The sequence below is a fragment of the Talpa occidentalis genome, unplaced genomic scaffold (assembly GCF_014898055.3).
Source record: "Talpa occidentalis isolate TD23 unplaced genomic scaffold, MPIMG_talOcc4v2.1 talOcc4.13, whole genome shotgun sequence".
Taxonomy (NCBI): Eukaryota; Metazoa; Chordata; class Mammalia; order Eulipotyphla; family Talpidae; genus Talpa; species Talpa occidentalis.
Window position 1 is genome coordinate 67804189 of NW_023601322.1, and position 23581 is coordinate 67827769.

A 23581-nucleotide genomic window follows, 5' to 3' on the forward strand; every position below is an offset into this window, starting at 1 on the left:
GGAGCTGCGAGCTGCACGCGGCTGACCGGCCTGACCAGCGCGCAGGGCTGGGGCTGGCGGAGGAGCGGAGCGAGCAGACAGACGCCCCGCGGCCGCGAGCTCCGCGCAGGTCCCGGCCAGGCTTGCACCCAGAGGCCGCCCGCGAACGGTGCCCGGCGGAATCTTTTGCGCTCCGTCGGCCCCAGCTCCGGTGCCAGCGCCCCGTGGCCTCCGCCTCCAAAGTGCTTGCTGCCTTCTCGCCTCCTCGAGTCCGGGACCATGAAGCTGCTGCCGTCGGTGGTGCTGAAGCTCTTTCTGGCTGCAGGTAACAGGGCAGCCCACGCCTCCGGAGGTCGGGGGGATGGGGACACTGTGCTGAGGGGACTGGGGGAAGGTTGCGGCAGCGCCCCCGGCGCGGGCCACTTGGTGGGGCCAGTGATCTCCGGCGAGCGGGCGCCGGCCTCCGTGCGTGGCGGCCGGGGGTCTGGGCGAGAGGTCTGATGCAGCCTCGCCCTTCACCCGCAGTGTTCTCGGCGCTGGTGACCGGGGAGAGCCTGGAGCGGCTTCGGAGAGGCTTGGCGGTCGGAAACAGCAACCTGGACTCACCCACTGAATCAACGGACCAGCTGCTGCCCTTGGGAGGCAGCCGGAGCCGGGATGTCCAGGACTTGAAAGAGGCAGACCTGGACCTTTTCAGAGGTGTGTGCGGGGCTGTCTATCCTTGACCCCTGGGGGCAGTTGAAGAATAAGTCCATCCGAGAATCGGGGGTCATGCAGTGTGGGCACACCTGTGGTTTGCAGGTATTCCTGGAGAACTTGAAGGGAAATCTACTCTGCCCGTCAAGGGTCCCGCTCTCCTGGGGTATGGGTCCCATTGTCCTTCTTGCTCTTGCATTTCACATGGACCTTCAGACACTTTGGGGTGAATTGAGACAGGGAAGAAGTCTGGGATCCTCTAAGGTGAGCTGGTTGATAGGAACAAGGAATGGTTCAGATGCTATTCCTTACAGCTTCTATGTGAAAAATGGGAGCAAGTCCTAACTCCTTATTATGTATAATAGGGAGTATAAAATAACAGATGTGGAAATGCTAGGAACATAGTAGGTGTGCCATCTTAGTCTCCACCAATCCACCTGTCTCCAGGTTGGAGAAACAGATGGGGTGAGGAGCTCTTGTTCTCATTAGGTGAAGCAAACACCTCGGGGGAGGCTATGAATGGTGAGTACTGGGTGCTTAGGAGCGAATTAAAATGCTGGGTGTCTGCAAACCCTAGCCCAAAGATGGGATTTCCTGATCACTTTAAATCTGAGAGATTCCAAGAGCTACAGATGTAGCTGTCACTGAGTTCAGGCACAGGGCAGAGTCCAGAAGGGAGGCATTGCCTGCTTCCCTGCCCCCAGATACCTGTAGCGATTCTTGAGGGTGGAGCAGGGACTGAGTTCTGGAGCCCTGGAATGACTCTGGAAAGCTACCTACCTGTTCTAACCCCGCCTGCTCTTCAGGCAGCCTTCCTCCTCACCCGGCGCTTCCCTTCGATGCGGCATCTGCTCTGTTTAAAGCAAGGGTCTGCTGAAAAGCTGAGCCCAGGCTCCACCCTTCATCCTCTCCCAATGACCCTCTGAAGTCACCCTGGCCAGAACAACCTGGATTCCCCTGGCCCTGTCCTCCTAGGCTGGGCAGAGTTGGGCTGTGACTCACTCTCCACCCACACGGCTGCTCTTCATACCTCTACAGACCTGACTCACTATTCCCTCTCCCCAGCAGGAGCCTGGCTGACACCCTGTCACTCTTTCTCCCCTGATTGACTGGGCCCTTCTGCCTCAGTTTCACCACAGTTCTGATCACCAGGTCCCTCTGAGCTTCTGTCTCTCCTCTTGAGCTCTGGGGGAGGCTGGGTCTGCACCACAGAAAGCTGGGGACTATGGGATAATTGTCACCTGCCTCTCTTTGCTTTGCTGAATGAATAGTTTCTTAGGTCTCAGAATCCATGTAAAATAAATAACTGCTACCAGTTAGTAAGTGCCTACTGTGTTCTAGGCACTTGGCATGTTATCCTGGCTCATGTAATCATTGTAGCACCCCTCTGAGATAGGATCTCTTGCTATCCACTTTTACTGGGAAACCCAAGGTTCAGGGAGATTAAGCAGCCTACCCAAGATCACATGGCTGAAATTGGAGCACAAATCTGCTGACTTCAGAGCCTATTCATTGTCTCATTCCTGGCTCAATATCTCAGGTGTTCTAGACTTGTCAGGGGAGGGGAGAGGGCTGTCTACAGGAGCTTTGAAGGTTGGGAAGGAGCCATTGATAGAGAATCTAGAGGCCTTAGTTCTAATTCTAGTCCTTCGTGACTTCACGACTGCCTTTTGGTACTTCAGGATTTTCATCTGAAAATGGAAAGCCGTGGTAATCTTTGACGTCACTTCCAGCTAAAAGCTCCTAGGTTTCCAGTCTACTGTAATGGTGCTCACCCTTTTGCCAGCTAAATGGCTGCAGCCATGGGCAGCGGGCACCTTTTTTCTTCTGGGAGAAGTGGTAGGGGAGCTGATATCAGACCCTAGAGCTGATGAGCATAGTCCATGGTCACTCACAGCTGGATGTCGGTATAAGGTTGTTTTCCCCCTTAGAGGTATGGAAAGGCAGAGTCATGGTTGTCCCACTTTCTTCTGGATAGCTTCTTTCTTTCCATCTTTCTACCTCAGGGACACACTGAACTCCCCATCCTAAAGAATTCCAAACAGGACATTTGGAGATAAATGTGAGCGGGCCTTTGAGAGAAGTGGCAAGCTGTAAAGGGCTCACAGGGGCCCTCTACAGGGTTTTAGCGCAGGGTAATAGTTTACTTGAAGCAAAACAAAAAACAAAGTCTTAACCAAGGGTGACTTGCTTGCTGTCCTGTCCCTGAACTTGGTATAATGGGTGCCCCAGAGGGAGTTACCTGGATATGGGCATTGCTTTCTTTTTTTTAGGTGTAATTGATTTAAACATTAGTTAGAATTGATGTGTGACATAATGATGGATACTTGTACATATTGTGAAATGTTCATCACAGTAAGTCTCTAATATTAATATGTTACCATATATAGTAACATCTTTGTTCTTGCAATGAGAACATACAGGATTTATTCTCTTAGCAACTTTCAAATATGCAAAGCACTGTTCTTATTTTAGGATCCTCCCTATGAACCCCCATCCCCCCCAAAAAAACCCTCCGAATACCTTCTCCAGAAGCAATTTTTATCTCTGACAGTGTCTTCCTGAAGTGGGTCACTGAGTGAAGCGTCAGGAAATGAGAGTGATTGAAGGCCAAAATAGAACCACGTGGGTGTGAGAGAGAAAAGGAATGGTGATGGACAGTGGGTGGGGATGAGGTTGCTAGAACTGCCCAGTCGGCTGCAGGTACTTGACAGAGGTTAGCATTCTTGGAATTAGACTCTTACACTGAGTTTGTGAAATGCCTCTCTTGGGACTCCCCAGCCTCCGCTTCCTCCTGAGGGAACGTTCCCGCTCTCTGGGGGTGCTGCCCAGTCTTCCTTAGACCTTGGAAGGCACTGAGCCATGAGTTCATTCTCCTTCCAGACTCTGTGTTGTTTTGATTCTTTTCCCCGGGAGTCAGACTTAACAGGGTGCCTTTCTCCTGCAGTTGCTTTCTCCTCCAAGCCACAAGCTCTGGCCACACCAAGCAAAGAGGAGCGTGGGAAAAGAAGAAAGAAGGGCAAAGGGCTAGGGAAGAAGAGAGACCCATGCCTTCGGAAATACAAGGACTTCTGCATCCACGGAGAATGCAAATATGTGAAGGAGCTCCGCGCTCCATCCTGTGTGTAAGTGTCCCTTGCCCCGGCTCTCATCAGCATGCTTGGTCAGCACGTGACTGTTCCTCGTTGTCACTGTTCCTTGAGCTCATAATTCTACCCAGTTTCTTCTCCACCTCTGCACGGAAGTTGGGAGGAGGGAAAATATTTTTAGTTAGCGGAAGGGGCTCCCTCCTCATAGGATGCAATTTCCTGTGGCGTGGGTTTGTGACGCTCTTTCATCCTTGGGGACATTTCCTTCTCACCCAGAAATGAGCATGTGGCTGGGAGAGCAGACAGCTGATGACATCATGCCTCATGCCCTGCTCTGCATGGGAGAAGGCAGTAGGGAACATGGCAGAGTGGGCTTCCTGGGTGCAGTGGAGTTCCTGGGACCTCCCTTCCTGAGCCCTTAAGCAGGTGTGAGGTGCATCTCGATTCCTCTGGGCAGGTGTGTGTGCATTCAGGCTTGTGTGCACACAAGTGAGCAAATGTGGGTTGATTCTAAGGCATGACAGTCCCCTACAGAGAGTAGTCATTGTAGAAACAGGGTGAAGCCCCTCCTCCCTTCTTCCCCACTCCCGCAAGGCCTAGCAGATGGGGGGACATGGAGGGTACTGGCCTTTGGCCATGGGGTGGGAGAACACTTCCTTTGTGCAAGATTAATGGGAAATGGAACTCAACCCAGCCAGCATCAGCCCCCATCACGCAGCACCACCCTTTCCCTGGGCAGGGGTGTGGGTGGAGGAGCTGTGGGTTCCCCAGCTGCTCTGCTAGGCCAAGCCCAGCAAACGGCGGCCTTGGCAACCTCTCAGGGATGACGGCACTGCCATGCTCTCTGGCAGGCATAATGTCGCCAGTGTGCCTGAGGCCAGTGCGCGTCAGGCTGCAAACATCCATTCTCTTCCGCTGGGCACAGGGTCCCTGTAGGGTGGCAGGCTCTGTGACTGGGGAGACTCTGGATAGGGCAGGAGACTGTTGGGTGCGCAGACGCCTAGCAGCCTGGAATCTCTTCTCCTGGTTGGTGTAGATACCTGGGCTTTTTAAAGCCCTCTCGTCACGCCTGAGTTCACATGGCATAGCTGCCCCATGTTTGGCAGTTGACAGGCAGCCCTGTCACTTTCCCCCAGCCCTCACTGTGTCTCCTCTCCTATAACATCCTTGGCAGGAGCTTGGCATTGGAGGAGGTTGCTTAAGAGTGGCAGGGAGAGTCCTCATATCATCCTTCTGAATGTCTTGGGACAGGGCAGGAAATGTTTGTCTTAAATTTGTAAAATGGCATGATTAGCACAGGGCGGAAGCAGTGACTCTGAGTGGAGTCAGGGTGGATTGAGGCCAGGAATCTGTCCGGGCCAAACTGGTCCAGGGCGTTGGTGGATGAACTGCCAGTGCTCAGCTGGGAACCCTTGAAAGGCTGCTCCCCACAGTGCTGGGCGGGATGGACTCGCTAAGTCCAGAGAACTTAGGTACACCTTAGGGTGTGCAGGCTGGCCCCAGGGTGTGGTGATGCCGGCTTCTCTGCTTTGCCCCAGAGCCTCAGAGTTTACATTTAATGTGAGTTGTGCCCAGAAGGTGTGTGTTGAGCACCTACTCACTTGGTGCCAGATGCTATTCTTGAGGAGATGTGGCCCCTTACTGGGCTTTTCAAATGCCTTCTGCTGGGTAACCAGGGCAGGCAGGCTTTGCTCCCTTAGCTTAAAGATGAGGAAACTAGAGCCAGGGAATAGGAAGTGATTCGCCTGAGATCAACAGCTAAATAAGTGGATGGAAGCAGGGCAGGGACTCAGGTGCCTGACTTCCAGGCCCACATGCTTTTCATGTCCCAGGGTGTTGGCATCTTTCTTCCCTGTCCCTGTCCTTACAGAGTTTGAACTGGAGTTTATAGAGAACAGCTGTTATCCTAGAGGTCTCTTAAGACTTTTGCTAGCCTAAGAGCATGGCAACCTAATTTGGAAGCTTTGTGCCTGCTTCCTAGCAGACTCACAGCGGGATTCTAGTCTGGTTGGGCTGCCTTTTGCCTCGGTACTCCAGACAGAAGGCCACAAGAAGTCACAGGGCTCCCACTTTAGGAGAATGAGACGTCTGGGCATGATATCTGGGGCCCTTGTGGCTCCTCCTTGCCTCCAGACCCAGGAACCGCCAGCCAGGGTGTGTCCCAGCACCGTGGCAGGCTAGCTGACTTCCTAAACCAGCTTTCCGCAGCCACCATCCACAGGAAAACCCTTTTGTCTCACCAGCCAAAAGTTGCTTTAAAGACCAGTTTCCTAGGGCTCCTGACTGGCTGCTGACCCAAAAATTGGTTGCAGAGTTTCCTGTGGCTGGAGAAACCCTGGGGGCAGATGAACTGAGAGCCCATGGAGACAGGTTTGGAGGCTCTGGTTGGCCTCCCTGTCCAGATGCCGAGAGGAATGAGGAGAACCCCTCTCGTTGGCTCTGTCTGCCTCTGGTGACCCTGTCCCCGTTCCCCAGGGTATGGGCAGTACTTTCTGAAGTTTGATTATATAATAACTCACATGTATGTGGGACTTCGCCTTTTACTAAGTGCTTTTACATATATTCTGTCATTTGATCTTTAGAGTACTCTAGTGAGGCAGGTATTTAATATTCTGTGTTTCACTTGAGGAAACTGGAGCTTGGGAAGATAAAAGTAATTTTCTCAAGATCACCTGGCTAGAAATAGCAGAGGGCCTCTCTGGTGGCGCAGGGGTTAAGTCTCAGTACTATCAAGCTATTGGCAGCCACTGAAGCATGAATTCCATCCCCCACCAGGGAGCTGACCCACATGGCCTGGCAGACCTCTCCTGTCTCACCTACTGCTCCCCTCAGCAGTGTATTTCAGTAGATCTGCCTGTTCTGCTCCCCACTCTGTCTCTGGTGAATCCTCTCACTCCTGCACCTCTGGCTTACGCCCCAGTTCTTGTATGCATAAATAAATAAAAATAAATATTAAAAAAAAGAAAAAAGAAAGAAAGAAAAAGCAGCAGACGAGTCTGGAATGTATGTGTTCTGTCAAATGGTGGGCTCCACCTGCTGGGCTCCAGGCGGAGAAACCCGTTTAGAAGACTTCTCTGGATCCTAGAGGATTGTTGCTTCTCTTGTAAGACAAGTTGTAAAATGGGTCACAGACATGATAGGAGAAACGTGTCCCAGTTTGATGGCTCTGGGCAAGACACACGATATTGCCCCCACCCAGTAGATGCTTGGAATGTACTTGTCCCCCTCCTTGCGGTGGCAGCCAGAGTCAGTTGCAGGGGGGGAGGGGCTAATATTAGGATGTTTACATTATTATCCTTTTGACTCAGGGTGGCTGTGCAAGGATTATATAACTGAATTGCAGGACTCTGAGGCCAAGTTTTATTTCTATCATCTGAGTAACTACCTGTGGGGTTTGAATGATGGACTGGAAATGAAAAACAGACTCAAATTCAGCTTCCCTCCGCCAGGAGAGCAGTGTCTGAAGTCACCCAGACTGCGGGCTTCTATCCTGGCTGCATCGCTCAGGGCTTTGCAACCTGGAGCAGGTTCTCCAACAGAAGCTAAGCCTCAGTCCCATCATCTTAAAAGTGAAGCTAGTAACTCTTGCTTTATAAAATGTTTAGAAGTGAAATAAAATGATCCTTGTAAAGCAGTCAGCAGAGAGGACTTTGGCTCTTTGTGGCCTTTAGTGTTTGCTATTTATTATTCTTTATTACTATTACTGCTGCTACTACTACTGATGTAGGTAGAGAGCAAGGTCAGGGCCCATCAGCCCATCAGATATGCGTTTCCCAGGGGGACATGGACGTTCAGAGTGGAATCATGAATTTGCAGTCTATGAAGACTTGTTCCTAGTCTTTGCCTTCCTGCTGCCTAGTCATGCAACTTTTGGCAAATCACTTAATCTCTCTGACCATTAATCTTAGCCTTTCCATTTGCCAAACAGGGCAGTGTCTGCCCTACTGGAGTGTTAGGAGTTGCAATTGAGCTACTCCATAAAGATAGTGTCCAGTGTGCTAGGTGTGACTTGTTATATAAACTATATCCTGTTGGATACAGTGACCTTTTCAGGAACATTTGAGAACTTCTTCCACATCCTTCAGGACAGGGGTGGTTTGTGTCCACCCGGGCCTGTGGGGCAGATGTGTGGAGAGGCTCGGAGAGGAAACATGTGCTCCACTGTGTGTATAGTGGGCTTGCATTTATCTTGCAGTGAGTTGGTTCCCAAAGGTGCCCAGGAGGAGTTGGGGCAGGTGGAGGTGCTGGGCAGGAGACAGGGGCAGCCTGGCTGCTGCCAGTTCTAGACAGGTCCACTTCCTCTCGGTCAGAAGAAGGGATTCCTTGTTCTGAGGCACCAGATGTACCTCCTTCCTAGAGGAGGCCAAGCTCTGAATAGAGGGCCACCAGGTTCCCAGTCTTCCTGCAGCATCACATGGCCTAGAGTCCCCAGACTGCTGCGCCACTGCACCCCCTGATTAGGTGGGCAGTTGCAGGTTCGAGTGGGCGGCTCACTGAACTCAGACAACCCGCATCCATGTCTCTACTTTGTGTGGGGAAAACAGCTCTGCCTTGCTGTAACTTGGGGCTCCTGCCTACATCAAAGGGTTTCTGGGGCCTCAGATAAAGGAAGGGACGTGCATGTGCTCGTTCAATTGTAAGTGCTTCCGAGTTTTCCTAAGGGTGTCCGGGAAATGCTTTGTGTTGCCATCTGATTTATTTCTTGAGTTAGAAGAGCCAAAAGGTTGTTTCTGACATTCTTCCATGCTCTGGCAGGATAGCAGAGTGAGAAGATGTTATCTCGGTTTGTCCTGAGATGAAGGAGGCCCGGTAGCCCAGCGCTCAGACCTAGGGGCTGTGTTGCAGCTCTCAAGTTGGGCTCTGCACCCCAGGGGGAACTGGGAGTTAAATGAAGGGAACTTGAGAAAAATGACTCCTGGCAAAGGAACAGGCCTATTAATAGGCCGGCAGCAGGCGAGAGGGCCTGGATGCTGGAAGCACTGGTGGGGACGGCTGGGTTTATTTCTGGTCACCGTGTTGAGGGGCCTCCCTAGAGGGAGTGATACTAAATCTCCTCATTCAGCCCACTAGCTTTTGTGCCTAGTCCTCTAACTGGCTTCAATGGAAGGTTTGGACACACATGTAATACATCATCTACACATGGAATATATCTAGCCAAGACCTTGAAGTCCTCCCTCGCTTTTTCCCTGCCTGGAGCAGGAATCTCAGGCCAGAGAACCACAGGGACTGGAGAGGTGAGGGCATGGAGTGAGGAAGGAGGACCACAGAGCCCTCAGAGGGGCTTTAAGTCTCCTCCCAAAGGATAGAGGAAGGCTGGGATCATGTCAGGTACTGATGGACTGAGGGCGTGGGTACTGGGGTTCAGCTCATGTACGTGGGCCATTGTCAGGGGAGAGGCCAAACCACAGACCTCATCTCCTCTTGGTTTTTTCTTGAAACAGCTGCCACCCAGGTTACCACGGAGAGAGGTGTCATGGACTGAGCCTACCTGTGGAAAATCGCTTGTATACCTATGACCACACGACCATCCTGGCTGTGGTGGCTGTGGTGTTGTCATCCGTCTGTCTGCTCGTCATCGTGGGGCTTCTCATATTTAGGTGAGTATTAGGGGCTTCTGCAGACTGCTGCTACCAATCATTCCCATTTCTCTTCCTTCTCCTGGGTTTTCTGCCTAGAGGTCACACGAGCACTCCAACCCTCCCAATTCCTGGGTTAGGGGTCTGACTTTCCTGGGTACAGGTTCTTTGGGAGCCTGGCTGCTCTGGCATGATGTGAGTCTAGTGCATAGGGCCCAGGACAAACTGCCCAGTCATGGCCGGTGGTGCTTCCCTCAACAGTCCCTGCAGCCCACCCTGGAGCTTCCTCTTTACAGTTCTTCCTCCCGCCTCTGTTCCTTGACATCATTAGTGTGTGGTTTGGTATTAAGGTACTAGTACCATATCCTTCCATTCCTGAGGCATCTTGACTTCAGGCCATGTTTCCAATCCAGGTTGTATTCTAGAAGGGGGAGGCCTGCCAAGCACTCTATGCCCTTTTTCATCTGTAGAAAGGCCAATCCTTTCCAAGGATTATAATCTTTTAGTGATTGTAATCTCTCTCCTCCTACTTCACAAGATGTGAGGATTATATAAATGAGGCGAAAGGTCTTAACAAATTGTAGAGACAGGCCTCCCTCGAGGCAGCTGGGTTCGATAAGAGTTCTATTGGGCTGCCATGCCCTCTGGACTTTTCTAAGGAGCAGAGGGAATCACCATGACAGCATCCTCTGGAAGGACCTGCTCTGTGGCCTGCAGCTTGTCATAGTAGGCAGGGCTTACTCACAAAACTCATTTTCCTCAGGTACCACAGGAGAGGAGGTTATGATGTGGAGAATGAAGAAAAAGTGAAGTTGGGCATGACTACTTCCCACTGAGAGAGACCTGTGCTCAAGGTAATGGTCCATCCTTTGCCCTGCGGTGCCTTCACCTCCTCTCCTGAGTCTGTGCCTTTGTGCTGAGTTCTCTTGACTGGGGTTGGCAGGGAGGCTACTGTGGAGTCAGGGTCCTATGGCAGAATTATTTTCAGATAAGTTGATGGTGCTTCATCTCCACTTAGGAAAGTTAATAGAGACCCAAGAAAGTTTCTGAGAAGACAGCTCCTCCTGTCCTCAGCCCTGCTCCTTCCCAAACTCTTCCCAGATGATCGTTCCACTTCTTCAGACTGGGCCTGGAGCCTCTTACAGCTGGCTTTCGGTGCCTTCCTTTTGTGTTGTAGGAATCGTCTGGGGAACGCTACCTCTGAGAAGACACAAGCTAATTGCAGACTCTGCAGAGGGGAAGGACTTCACAGCTAGCCACGAAGACTCCCTTCGTCCCCAGTTGCTATCTAGATCGGGTCTCTCTCATAATAGCTTCGCCAAAATACCAGAGCCTTCAAGTGCCAAACAGAGTATGTTCAACCGGATCTGGGTCAGAAGAAGGCAAAAATGAGAGACCTTCATGCCCTTCCGATTCCCCTCCACCAAGCCCCACTTACCCCATAAGTTTGTTTAAACTCTTATCCTCTGGATTCAGATGCCAGTTAAATTCCATATGCTCCAGGATCTTTGAAACAGAAAAAGAAGAAGGAGAGAAAGAAGGAAAGACCTGTGGACTGGGAAGAAGTAACAAAGGCTGAGAAGCCATGTACTCAAGTAGCCACCAAGGGGTCTGCTATTTGGACCCCACCCCCCGGCTCTGGATTTGATGAGCTAACTGTGAAATACCACAAGCCTGAGAACTCTGAATTTTGGGACTTTTACCAAGATGGGAAAATAACAACTATTTTTTGTTTGTTTGTTTGTTTGTTTGTAAAATGCCTCTTAAATTATATATTTATTTTATTCTATGTATGTTAATTTATTTAGTTTTTAACAATCTAACAATAATAATTCAAGTGCCTAGACTGTTACTTTGGCATTTTCCTGGCCCTCCCCCTGCCCCCACATCCCCCACCGTCTGGCTCAGCATTGCACTTCTCTGCCACAAATCTGAGATGGGCTCTGTGACCCGTCTGTAGTCACCTATTGTCTGTCCACATTTCTGAAGATCTTCCACGATCAGAGTGCCACTGGGGGACTTCTGTATGGTCAGGATGTAGGAGTTAACTTTGTGAGATCCACTCTATGAGTTGGACTGCAGTCTTGCCTAGGCGATTTTGTCTACCTTTTGTGTTCTGAAAGCCCAAGGTGCTGATGTCAAAGTGTAATGGATACCGGTGTTTCCCTGTGTCCTCTCCCTGCCCATTCTCAGAAGAGGTTGCCATGCCTGCAGCTTTCCTGGGTCCTCACTCCCCGCCCCCCACGGCCCTAGGCCCACAGAGTGGGAACCCATTTTCCCTTGTGTCAAGACATTTCTCTTACTCCTGCCATTCTTCTGGTGCTCCTCCATGCAGGGGTCAGTGCAGCAGAGCATAGTCTAGAGAAGGTGTTAGCAAAGAAAAAGGCTGAGGATGAACAGGAGACAGTGGAGGTGACTGCTCTTCGTAACTGATAACTTACCAATTGCTATAGAAAAGGTTGGAGGTGAGGAAGGCTTTTGTGTAAACCCACCTTGCTGAAACTGCAAAGGTATGCTGTCATGGTCCCTTCTGGAAGTTTCTGGTGCCATTTCTGAACTGTTACAACCTGTATTTCCAAAACTGGTTGGTATTTATACTTTGCAACCCAAATAAAGATAACCCTTACTCCCTAGCCTTCTGTATGTTTGCTTTAATTGGGAACTGGTTTAACACAGGTTTTTTCCTAAGCCCTGCTTCGGTATTACTTAGGCCCTATGCCAGCCTATTTATGTACACTATCTCAGTATCCCCAGCAACCCAATGGTGGAGACACTATTGTTGCCCCAGATTTCCAAAGGAGGAAACTTAGATTCCGAGAGATTATGTACCTTGCCTGAGGGTACACAGTTTGTAAATGACAAAGCTGGATTGGCTAGCATGACTCCAGTGATTGTTTTAATACTTACATCACAATAACCCTGAGACAAGAGAGAATAGATTTTTCACACAGAAAGTTTGACTGCCTATAAATTTTGCCAGGATGCCAGCAAAGGCATCCACCATTCAACCTATAGAACCTGGACTCAGGGCTGGATGCTGTGCAGGCATGGCTCCTGGTGGAAACAAGGCATCTTGGACTCCCCTCTCATGCTCTGCAGCCAGTCCATTTGCAAATTTGTTTATTTTTTAATGATTTATTTATGCATACAAGAGCTGGGGTGTAGGCCAGAGGTGTGGGGGGGGAGTGGGAGGTAAGAGGATTCACCAGAAACAGAGAGGGGAGCACAAGGAGTTAAGTCTCAGCATTATGAAGCTATCCACAGCCACTGCAGCACCAGTTTGATCCCCAGCCAGGGAGCTACCCACATAGCACAGCAGACCTCTCCTGACTCGCCCGTTGCTCCCCTCAGCAGTGTATTTCAGTCTGCGTGTTCTGTTCCCAGCTGTCTCTGGTGAGTCCTCTCACCGCCACCCCCACACCTTAGGCCTGCACCCCAGGTCTTGTATGCATAAATAAATAAATCTTTAATAAAACATAATCCAGATCTTGTCTGCCTTGCAGGCCTTCCCTGACCACCTTGCATGCCTCTGTACCCGACTCTACTTAGTGTCCTTGTAATGCTATATTTTTCTCCATGAATATCTCTAGAATATTAACTCCACAGGGGTAGGGGTATTTGCATCGCTCCAATTCAATGAGTTGTAGGCACCAATATTTGTTTTGTTTTGTTTTAAGATTTATTTATTTATGCATACAAGAACTGGGGTACAGGCCAGAGATGTGGGGGGGGGTGAGAGGGTTTACCAGAGACAGAGTGGGGAGCAGAACAGAGAGACTGACTGAAATACACTGCTGAGGGGAGCAGCAGCAGAATTAGCTCCCTGGCAAACCAGGGTTTGAACTCGTGCTGCAGAGGCTGCGGTTAGCTTCACCGTGTTGTGCTTAACCCCTTGCACCACCAGGGAGGCCCACCAATATTTTTTACATGGATGAATGAATATAAGAAACAACTCAAGTCCAGTCCAAGATGAGCAAGTAAGCAAGTGTGGAATCCAGTGCTGTCCCAGAGGTAAGGTTGAGTTTAGAGAAGAGTCTCTGTTGAGATAACAGGAAAAAGTGGAATTTGGGCAGGTCATGTGGCCATGGTATCCTGGGTGGGTTGGATTCTGACAATCCACTGGACAAATGCCATTGAACTACCCCCTCCTCATCCTCTTAGTGAGTTAGTGACACTCCAAAATTTCTCAGGAGCCCACATAGAATTCTTTTTATTTTTAAAGATTTATTTGTTTATGCATACAAGAGCTTGGGTGCAGGCCAGAGGTGTGGGGGGTGGTGAGAGGGTTCACCAGAGACAGAGTAGGGGGCAGAACAGGTGGATCCACTGAAATACACTGCCGAGGGGAGCAGGAGTCTAGACATGAGAGGTCTGCTGCACTATATGGGTCACCTCCCTGGCCAGGGATCAAACTCATGCTGCAGTGGCTGCAGATAGCTTCATAGTGCTGACACTCAACCCCTTGCACCACCAGGGAGGCCCATGAATTCTCGTGTGTACTTTGAATATTCTTTTAAAACTTTGAGCAGCAGTAACAGTCAAAGCTGAACATAGGCACACCCTATAAACCAGGAAATTCTACTTTTTTGTTTTTTTTTTTTTTAGATTTATTTATTTATGCATACAAGAACTGCGGGACAGGCCAGAGGTGTGGGGGGTGAGAGGATTCACCAGAGACAGAGTGGGGAACAGAACAGACAGACTGACTGAAATACACTGCTGAAGGGAGCAGCGGACAAGACAGGAGAGGTTGGCTGTTCCATGTGGGTGGCTCCCTGGCTGGCCAGGGATTGAACTCATGCTGCAGAGGCTGCAGACAGCTTCATAGGTTGTGTCTTAACCCTTTGCACCACCAGGGAGGCCCAGGAAATTCTACTCTTAAGCACCAAAGAAATGAGTATAGCGTTTATGTTCATGGAAATACATGCATAAGAATGATCTTAGCATTATTTACAATTACTACAAGCTGCAAATACCCCTCAATATTTGATGATAAAGTGAGTAAGTAAAATGTGGTATATCCTCACACTGAAATACTGAAAGGCAATATGGCTCAGTCTCATAACACAACTAAGTGAAAGAAACCAGTCACTAAAAGGAATACTGTGTGTATTCCATTTATTTATCACAAATACATAAGAAAGTATAATGCAAAAAAAAAATTCCATTTATTTAAATGTTTAAAACAAACACAACTGTGAAATAAATCAACAGATTCTTCTTTTTTTTTTCTTTTTTTTTTTTTTCAAAGATTTATTTATTTATTTATACAAGCATTGGGTACAGTCAGAAGTGCGGGAGGGTGAGAGAATTCACCAGAGCCAGAGCGGGGAGCAGAGCAGGCAGAAGGACCCAAGTACACTGCAGAGGGGAGCAGCGGGCGGCAGGAGAGGTCTGCGCACCATGTGGGACCCTCCTCCGGTGGCTGGGGAGCAGCCGGGGATCGAACCGGAGCTGCAGAGGCTGCAGGTAGCTTCTCAACCCAGCGCTCAACCGCTGCACCACCGGGGAGGCTCAATCAACAGATTCTTGCAGGGACTGGTAATGACTGGATGGGGACTTGCGGTGTTCTGGTAACATCATGTTCCACCATCCGGGTGCTAGCTACCCAGGTACATTCACTTTGAGACAACTCATCAAGTATGATTTGTACGATTTTCTATATGTATGAAGCTTCAATAAAAAGATTTTTTTTAAACCTGGGTAGGTGACTCTTGCAATCCGCCTTGTCTGTGGTTCTGTAAGGTACGAAAGTATTATTGCTTTGGTAATCAGAGAAAACAGTGCAGATGTCAGAAATGCATCTGCGGAGCAGGGAGCTACTTTGAACTCTCTGTGGGGCTCCCTTTCCTGCTTCCAAGCTTCAAGCCTCCAACCCTCACCCGGGCTGGGCTTTTCCGAGCACACTTTGTTTCTCCGGCTAATGTTTCCTGTGGGTTCTTGGCTTCCTGCCTTTTAGTTACTCTCTTCTCCTGGCCCTGCTGTTGCTGAAAGCTCTCCTCAGGCATCACTGGAGCCCCCAAGGAGCTGACATCTACTTGGCTGACAGGGAGCCCTTGAACTTGCAGTTACTACCCAAAATTAGTCAACAGAACAACTCTGGCCTTTCTGAGGACAGAGTCTCTACCTCTTCTCGGTGGGCATCCCTTTCAGGAATCTTTGAGATGCTTTCTTTTGTAAGTTCATAATAATTATTATTATGGTTAATAAATATTTAATATGCATGGAGTGCTTGCTATGTGCAGGGTATTAGACTCCCCACAGGCATCATCTCAATTACGTCTCTACAAAACATAGGAGGTAGATGCTCTTATTCATCCCAGGAGAGTTATAGATGAGGACATCGAGGCTCAGAGGTGTTAAATGATTTGCCTGAGATGTGTGATAAAGGCTCTTGCGATCTTGGGAAGGCTGACTCCTGATACTCAAACCACTAAGCTACATTCCTATGTAAGTTCTTGGGCCAGACTTGGTTTAGCTTCTTCCCATATCCAGAAATAATATAGTGAAGACATCACATCATATGAGGGCCTCCCTGGTGGCGCAAGGGTTAAGTACAGGACTGTGAAACTATCCGCAGCCTCTGCAGCAGGACTTCTATGCCCTGTCTGCCAGGGAGATACCCACATGGTGCAGCAGACTTCTCCTGTCTTGCCCACTGCCTTCCTCAGCAGTGTATTTCAGTCAGCCTGCCTATTCTGCTCCCTACTTTGTCTCTGGTAAATCCTCTCACCCACCATACCTCTGGCCTGTACCACAGTTCTTATATGCATAAATAAATAAATCTTAAAAAAAAAAATCACATCATATGAAAGGTGTCTTAGAGAACAGTTTCTTAAAATCCAAGAGTTTCTTCTGCCCTGAGTGATAGATTCACAAGAGACCAAGAGGCCATATCAGGGGGCAAGGGAAGGACGAGGGGTGCAGGCTGACACAGACTAGGGCCTGAGTTCAGGCTCCACTGCTCTCAGGCACAATACTTGACCTCTCTGTACCTGTTTCCCTATCTATAAAATAGAGATACTAAAAATATCTACAGCAAAGTGATTTGTGTGAGAGTTCAAAGTAACTCAGTTACAAAAATGATATGTGTGAGTGAAGTTCATAGCGCAGGGCTGGTCACATGCTAGATGCTCAGAAAATGTTGGTTATCTTCAGTGCCTGCCCAAGGAGCTCATTAGTGGCACCTCCAGGATTGAAACCTAGGCCTCTGATTCCCAGGATACAGTTCTTTCCTTAGAAATAAACAATGCTTTTCTTTTTTTTTTTTTTTTTTTTTTTTTTTATAGAGGCATGTTATTTATTTATTTATTTGTTTGTTTGTTTTGTTTATACATGCACTGGGTACAGCCAGAAGTGCGGGAGGGTGAGAGAATTCACCAGAGCCAGAGCGAGGAGCAGAGCAGGCAGAAGGACCGAAGTACACTGCTGAGGGGAGCAGCGGGCGGCAGGAGAGGTCTGCGCGCCATGTGGGACCCTCCTCTGGTGGCCGGGGAGCAGCCGGGGATCGAACCGGCGCCGCAGAGGCTGTGGGCAGCTTCGCAACCCAGCGCTCAACCGCTGCGCCACCAGGGAGGCCCCTAAACAATGCTTTTCAATCACTGTTTTACGTTTTAATGCCAACTGTGGTTTCAAAGGAGCCTAAGGGATTTTAATAAATATATGTGGGTATAAGAAGCCACAGAATAGTAACTCTGTCCAAATAAATCATTTCAACTAGGCTGGCCTGAAATTCCTTACTTAGTCAACAATGCCTGAAATTCAAGCTTCCTGTTTGAGAATGCTAATACCCCTGGGAAGAGCTTTGCTTTAAGAGACTGGCATGCTTTGTTGTATAATTCATTTTAGCTCATTCATTCAGCAAACACCTCCCTATCACTTTCCAGATGAGATCCATACTCTGAAGGATAGGGCATTTTGACAGAATGAGGAAGGGGGAAGGGACAGAATGAGAAAAGAAGGGAAAGTAAATTTGGAGCAGGGGCATTCATTTGTTCATTCAAAAAAACTGAGTTCTGTTCTTGTCACTAGAGAACAGCAAGTAGACAAGACTGACACATGGACCTACATTACATGAGTAAATAAAGAAATAGATTAATTTCAGAAATAAGTAACAGGGCCTCCCTGGTGGTGCAGGGATTAAGACACAGCACTATGAAGCTATCCACAGCCACTGCAGCATGAGTTCCATCCCTGGCCAGGGAGCTATCCACATGGCACAGCAGACCTCTCCTGTCTTGCCTGCTGCTCCTTTCAGTAGTGTATTTCAGTGTATCCATCTGTTCTGCTCCCCACTCTGTCTCTGGTGAATCCTCTCTCTCTCTCTCTCTCTCACACACACACACACACACACACACACACACACACATACCCACCATCTCTGGCTTGCACCCCAGCTCTTGCATGCATAAATAAATCTTAAAAAAAAAAGGAGGAAGTAACACACACATGTGATATGCTGAAGAGTCAGTGGGGACAGAATTAACCTTTACAGGTGGTTTCTAAGGAGTTAACAAAGTCCTGAGATCAAAATGAATTTACTATGTGTAAGGGACAGAAAGGGACCCTGAACCACAGTCTAGTTGTTGGAGGTTGAAGAGGGAGGCAGGGATCAGATCGCATGGCACCTTTTAAGCCAAGGTGAACAATTTGGAAGGCAATGGAATCTTTCGAGTAGTGGCATGAGATGATTTGACTTATGTTTTAGAAACCTGACTTTGTTATGTAGAGAAAGTCTCTGAGAAGCAAGAAGAGTTGGGAGCTGTATGTAGTCATCTAGGTAAGACGTGATGGCAGCCAGGATTTGGGTGGTAGCAGAGAAGTTGCTGGGAAGTGGTCAATGCAGGATCTGTTTGGAGGACTCACCTGTGAGACTGCTGATAGACTGCATGTGAGTATTATGGGAACATGAGAAATCAAGGATGATTTCTTGGACTTTAGCCTGAGAAACCAGATAAAAAAATGGTTTTGCTCATCAAGATGGGAAGAAATGGAAGGAAGAGCAAGTTCACAGGGGCGTGGAAATCAAGAATTCTTTTGTGGGGCCTCCCTGGTGGTGCAAGGGTTTAAGCACTGCACTATGAAGCAATCTGCAGCCTCTGCAGCATGAGTTCGATCCCCAGCCAGCCAGGAAGCTACCCACATGGTGCAGCAGACCTCTCCTGTCTTGCCTGCTGCTCCCCTCAGCAGTGTACTTCGGTCAATCTGCCTGTTCTGTTCCCCACTCTGTCTCTGGTGAATCCTCTCACCCCCATCATCTCTGACTTGTAACCCAGCTCTTGTATGCATAAATAAATAAATCTTTAAAAATAAGAATTCCTTTGTGGATATAAGTCCATGTGGGGTAAAAGAGGGTACTGCAGAGAGGGCCACAGGAGGCAGGGGAGTGAGATACAAGAGAAAAAAATGAAGCAAAGGGGGCAAATAAGAAAAACCCAAAGATAAAAAAATAAGGACACCTGGCATTTACATGGCAGTTCACAGCTCATCCTCCCAGTGCCCCAGGGAAGTGGTTGGTGTTATTATTCCAAGTGTGGTGGATGAGGGTCCTTTGAAAATATCATTTACGAGAAAGATATTTATCGATCATTCAGATGACCAAAGTATATATTTCTCACATATATTTGGCCTTCATCCACAGTTCCAGGCTCACAGTCCCCAAAATCTTATAACTCCCTAAGTGTTGTGAGTGATAAAGTTGTGTCCTGTCACGTTAACGAGGGTAACATTTGGGAAAATGCCTATGGGGTGGGGGCTGGTGGCCTGGGAAACCAACATGAAAGTCCCACCTGCTGATTTTCCAGCCAAGTTGAGGAACTAGAGGTTGACTTCAAGTTGGGGAACTGGAGTGCTTCCACATGCCACTTTGCCAGACCTCAAGCTCCGTGACAAAACTTCCTTTCTTGGGGGCCTCACCCTACATTTCTCTTCATCTGGCTGCTGAGTCTTATCCTTTATAGTGAATTAATGACGTGGTAAGTAAATGGGTTTCCTGAGTTCTGTGAGCCACTTTGGCCAATGAATGGAGCCTGCGGATCGGTGTTCTGGGGACCTCCAACCGCTAGCCCGTTGGCCGGAAGCACAGGTAACTGCTTGGACTTGCAGCTGGCAGAGGAGAAAGCAAGCCTTTAAGCTGAGAAATCTGATGATCTCCCCAGGTAGCCAGTGTCAGAACTGAGCTGAATTCAGGGTGCCGGTGTCTGAAGTCACTGTTGCTGTAGGGAAGTCTCCACATGGTACCCCTGTTGGAAATTGGTCTCAGGACACGCCATGCAGGTCCTGAGTCTCAGAGGGCTGAAGTACCTTGCACACGGCTGCCCCCAGCTGACATGATGTCCCTCAGCGCAGCTTTTGCCCAGGAGGCCCCAGCTGCTCACTGATCCCGAGCCCCTGTCTTGGTCAAGATTCTATGAAGAGAGAGAAGAGAAGAGGGGCCTGTGTCTTCCCCCTTGCTATGCTCAGGTGCCGGATCAGGCCGAGTCCCCAGGGAGGAGAGCACCAGGCAGCATTGCACCACGGAGGACTAACTCGGAAAAAGAAAAAGAGAAGAACCTCATCTAAAAGCAGGAGGAGGGCCTCCCCGGTGGCGCAGCGGTTGAGCCCTGAGTTGCGAAGCAGCTCGCGGCCTCTGCTGCGCTGGTTTGATCCCCGGCTGCTCCCAGGCCACTGGAGGAGGGTCCCACATGGCACGCAGACTTCTCCTGCTGCCTGCTGCTCCCCTCAGCAGTGTACTTTGGTCCTTCTGCCTGCTCTGCTCCCCGCTCTGGCTCTGGTGAATTCTCTCACCCTCCTGCGCTTCTGACTGTACCCAGTGCTTGTATAAACAAACAAACAAATAAATAAATAATACATGCCTCTTTAAAAATAAATAAATATAAAAACATTAAAAAAAAAATAAAATAAAAGCAGGAGGAGGAACTTAGAATTGCCCCTTCCCATGATTGTTTTCCTGATGTAGGCCACCCCCAAATTAACATTGGAGGTTGTTGTGGTCTGGATTTTCTTTTTGAACTTTTGAAACTGCACATTTTTTTCTTGATTGTCCCCTGATTGAGAGAGAAGAGAACAGGGACCTCTTAGCTCACTGCCTCCCACACAGCATGAAGCCAGCTGCCCTCTTGCTGTTCAGAGGACATCCCTCCCTCCTTCCTGCCTCTCTTCTTCCCTCCCAGCCGTTGGCCATTACTAACCAACAGTGCATTGAAGGAAAAGGCTTCCTTTCAGGCTGGAGTGCTATAGTCCTGTGTAGGAGTCTTCCCCAAAGATGATGTGGGTGTAGGAACCAGACAGACGGGAGGAATTAAGTCACCCTTTTCCCCAACCCTTATTTTCATGCCTAACCTGGAAGTCACTGGGTTAGTTTCACTATACCCAGGGACTAGTTTTATTGCTACTGTCCCCCAGCTTTTGACAATGAGCTGGCTTCCATGGGAGCGTGAAAGAAGGAAGAAGCTACCAGCTCATTCTTCCTGCATGCCACTAGTGTCTGGGTAAAAGCTGGCTATGTAAATCATGCCCTCAGCCAAGGCTTTCCAGAAAGACCTGACTTCTTCTTATTTCTCTGGTGGGCCTAAGGGGGCTAGAAGGCCCTGGGCAGCGCCACGCTTGGTAAGGAGGGCCCGTGCAGGTCTTCTTGGGGAAAGTGTTCCTTCTTGGTCCCCTTGGAACACAGTGAGTACATTTCTAGACCCTGACACTCCAGGCTGACCTGAGTTTAACCTTGCAGGTATAAACATTCTTTTCTACGTGTCTGTTTAGGCACCTACTGGAGAAAGTCTGCCACCCACCCCTTGTCCCGGCAGGTTAGTCATTCTTTCTCTGTGCTTCCACAGCACTGGGTCTGGGACGACACCTGGAAAACTGTCCTCTTTCCGCAGCAGCTTTGGCATTCCTCTCCCATCACTCTCATCTCGCTGCATATTGTCATGGTTTGTTCACCTGCTTCTCCCACCGGGAACTCCTAGAGGTCATGGGGCAGCAACTTTTGCAGCTCTGTTTGCCCACTTCCAAGACAGCTCTTGCCACATCAGAGACTCTCACAAAATGTTTGATGCATGCGTGTGTGAACTAATGAACAATTGAAGAAATGAATGAATGTTTGAATAGATGAATGGGTGAAAAAAAGAGTGAGGTTAAGTCCCAGCACTGGAGCAGACAAACCCGGATTCAGATCCTGACCATGCCACTTGCTGGTTGTATGATAATTTCAGACAAGTTATTTAGTCTCTCAGAGCCTGTTTTCTTTTTAAGGTTTTTGGAGGATTACCAGGCAGGTAAAGCACAGTATCTGGAGTGGAGTCAGTCCCCAATATATGATAGTTGTTAACAAGCTCCAACTTGGAGCCCTCTGTTATCTTTTACCCTTCTGGGTCTTGTTGGTACCTCCCTTTCCAGATTCTTGGCATGGCTAGGTCCTTGAGAGAGTAAAGAATAGCCCAGTGAATACAAGTTGGGGTACAGGTTGTGTGAATGGGTGTAGCACTGGGCTTTGCTGAGAAGGGGAAACTGTGACTGGGGTTTGCCTAGAGCCAGGCAAACAGGTCAGCTGCCACCCCACTGTCTCAGGCCTTCTCCACTGGCGGGTGTCCCAGGAAAACAGGAACAGAGCTGCATTTAAGGTACCCAGATGACAGCCACATCAAATATGTGACCTTTTCCTAGGAAGCCTAGTTTCCATGGTGAATGGGGCCTCAAGCTCTTTCTCAAGCCATGCTCTGTGGCTCAAGGCCCGCTCTGGAATGTGATGGCAGTGGCCCCAGCAGCTGGGTGGGGACATCTGCCCAGGGGCTGCCCCTTGATATCTCCTGGGGGGGTTAGGGTGAGGGATGGCTGAGCTAGCCCCCTGAAGTCTGGATCAGACACCCACCTGGGAAGATTGGCACTCAGGCCCTGAGGCTTCCTCTACCCCACCCCTGCACACACACTTAATGGCTCAAGGCTAACCGCTGCCAGGCTAGGCAGAGAGAAGGGGACACTTTCTGCCCCCACATTAGGCTGAGGGCCTGACCTCCTCTACCTCATCTTGGCAGCCCAGGCAGGAGAGAGAGCCTGCCTCCTGGCTTGGCCTGTGTTAGGGCCAGCCTCTGCAGCTGCCAGAACAGGAGCTGAATGCCTAGTGCAGCCGCCAAAGCTTGCAAACTCCTTTCTTCTTCCTCAAAACTATGCAAACGGAGGCTGCTAAGGAATGCGGCAGCTAACCTCCCCACCACCCGCCTCCCTCCTTTCAAGGCCTGTGCTCCCCCAACCCCCTAGGCTGCAGTCACTTCAGAAAAATGCAGGGGAGGAAAGAAATCCCCCAATGTGTCATGACATTACATTTCCGCCTGGTGCTCAGAATAAGAAAGGGTGGGGGGGTTGTGGAGGTAGTGTGGTCACAGGCAGAGCCCTGTGCCTGCCTCACCTCTCTACCTCCCCGGGGCAGATCACCTGCTCCCCAGAAGCTGTTTCCTCATATTAATAAGTCTGGGCAAATCACCCTGACTCAGAGTGTGGAGGAAATCTGAGAATTAACTGTTTGCAATTGTAAAAGAGCATTGATACTCCTAAGAGGCTGCTGAGAGGTGCCACACTGCAACTCGAAGTTGGCAGCTTCTGAGCGAGCTTGCTACACACAGATTCATCTCAGACACGTAGTGATTCCTCCTTTGTTCTTGAGACTAAGAACACAAGAGTGAACAGGCCCCAGGTCCTGCCCTCCAGGAATTTGTGCTCTAACAGGAACACTGGACAATTAAACAAGTCACAACCACCAAGTGTCAAGAGAGTTATGTGGGGGCCTCCCTGGTGGCCTAGGGGTTAAGTCTCAGCGCTATTACCACGACAGCCTAGTTTAATGCCCAGCCAGAGGCCTCCCTGATGGCGCAAGATGAAATCTATGAAGCTGTCCGCAGCCTCTGCAGCACGAGTTCGATCCTGGGCCAGGGAGCAACCCAAACGGCTCAGCAGACCTCTCCTGCCTTGCCCCCTGCTCCCCTTAGCGGTGCAGTTCAGTCGATCTGCCTGCTCTCTTCCCCTCTGTCTCTGGTGAATCCTCTTACCCCCTGCAACTCTGACCTGTACCCCAGTTCTTCTACGCAAAAATAAATAAATAAAATCTTTATTAAAAAAAGTTATGTGGGCAAAAGGAGGTGCCCAGTGATTTCCTGCTCTAGGGGTCAGGGAGGCCACTTCCCTGAGGAAGTGAAATTCAAGTTGAGCCCTAAACAGTGAGCAGCTGAGGTCCAATGGATCAGAGAGGTTAAG

General features: G+C 49.4%; 1 protein-coding gene and 1 long non-coding RNA gene across 2 annotated transcripts in view; one reads left to right on the top strand and one right to left on the bottom strand.

Annotated features, from left to right (window-relative positions):
* Window positions 1-11970, top strand: HBEGF (heparin binding EGF like growth factor). The gene is made up of 6 exons (XM_037509159.2): window positions 1-304; window positions 505-678; window positions 3623-3800; window positions 9206-9361; window positions 10104-10194; window positions 10518-11970. The coding sequence occupies exons 1-5, from the start codon at window positions 259-261 to the stop codon at window positions 10174-10176; spliced, it is 627 nt and encodes a 208-aa protein (XP_037365056.1). The 5' UTR covers window positions 1-258; the 3' UTR covers window positions 10177-10194; window positions 10518-11970.
* The window catches only part of LOC129145626 (uncharacterized), a 19183-nt gene continuing 6447 nt past the window's right edge, over window positions 10846-23581 (bottom strand). The window contains exon 3 of the long non-coding RNA XR_008551430.1: window positions 10846-10895. This is a non-coding gene — a long non-coding RNA (uncharacterized LOC129145626). The remainder of the gene's footprint in view (window positions 10896-23581) is intronic.

Coding starts and splice junctions, on each gene's coding strand:
- HBEGF (XM_037509159.2), top strand. CDS start 259: ATGAAGCTGCTGCCGTCGGTGGTGCTGAAGCTCTTTCTGGCTGCAG. Junction 3,801..9,205: donor CTCCGCGCTCCATCCTGTGT/GTAAGTGTCCCT, acceptor TTCTTGAAACAG/CTGCCACCCAGGTTACCACG. Junction 9,362..10,103: donor GTGGGGCTTCTCATATTTAG/GTGAGTATTAGG, acceptor CATTTTCCTCAG/GTACCACAGGAGAGGAGGTT.